Source organism: Geospiza fortis, unplaced genomic scaffold, assembly GCF_000277835.1.
Source record: "Geospiza fortis unplaced genomic scaffold, GeoFor_1.0 scaffold450, whole genome shotgun sequence".
Taxonomy (NCBI): Eukaryota; Metazoa; Chordata; class Aves; order Passeriformes; family Thraupidae; genus Geospiza; species Geospiza fortis.
In genome coordinates, this window is record NW_005054416.1 from 2,002,414 (window position 1) to 2,002,986 (window position 573).

Here is a 573-nt window from a genome sequence, read left to right on the forward strand (position 1 = left end):
CCCCGAGCACGGCGGGCCGGGGGGACGGGATGTCCCCGGTGTGGCTGCCATGGGGCGGCTCGGCAGGTGGGGCGAGGCTAATTAGTACCTGTGGTGGTGGCAGCGGGGCCTGAGTCACCGCGTTCGTCACCGCGGGCCCGCGGCGCTCTGCCGCCCCTTTTTTATTGTTGTTGTTCTTTCATTCCCCGGCTGATTTGAAAAGCAAAGTAGGGAGGGCCCAGCCAGGAATTACTGCAGGGAGCCCCCACTGCAGGCTGAAGCCCTGTGACAGATGGGGGTCCAGAGTGCTCCTGGAAAGTGCCTTGAGCGATCTGGGGGTCTCCCTGTGGAGGTGGCCTGGGGCTTTGTGGTCAGGGCTGGTTGAGGGGTCTCCCTGGTGGTCTGGGACACTCCTGGGAGCCCATGTGGGGGTCTGGAACTCACTGGAGCGACAATCTGGGGGGTCCAGAGCTGGACAGAGAGGTCATATGGGGGTGCAGAGCACTCTCCTCAGAGGTTTAGTGGGGGTCTTGAGCTCATTGGAGGGGCATTGTAGGGGTCAAGGGCTCAGTGGCAGGGCCCTGTGAGTCTCTG

At 63.4% G+C, this 573-nt stretch overlaps 1 protein-coding gene across 1 annotated transcript in view; it reads left to right on the plus strand.

Moving 5' to 3' along the window:
* The first annotated feature begins 29 nt into the window (after positions 1–29).
* The window catches only part of PKP3 (plakophilin 3), an 8,222-nt gene continuing 7,678 nt past the window's right edge, over positions 30–573 (plus strand). The window contains exon 1 of the mRNA XM_005426566.2: positions 30–66. Within this exon, the coding sequence (XP_005426623.1) occupies positions 30–66 (37 nt within the window). The remainder of the gene's footprint in view (positions 67–573) is intronic.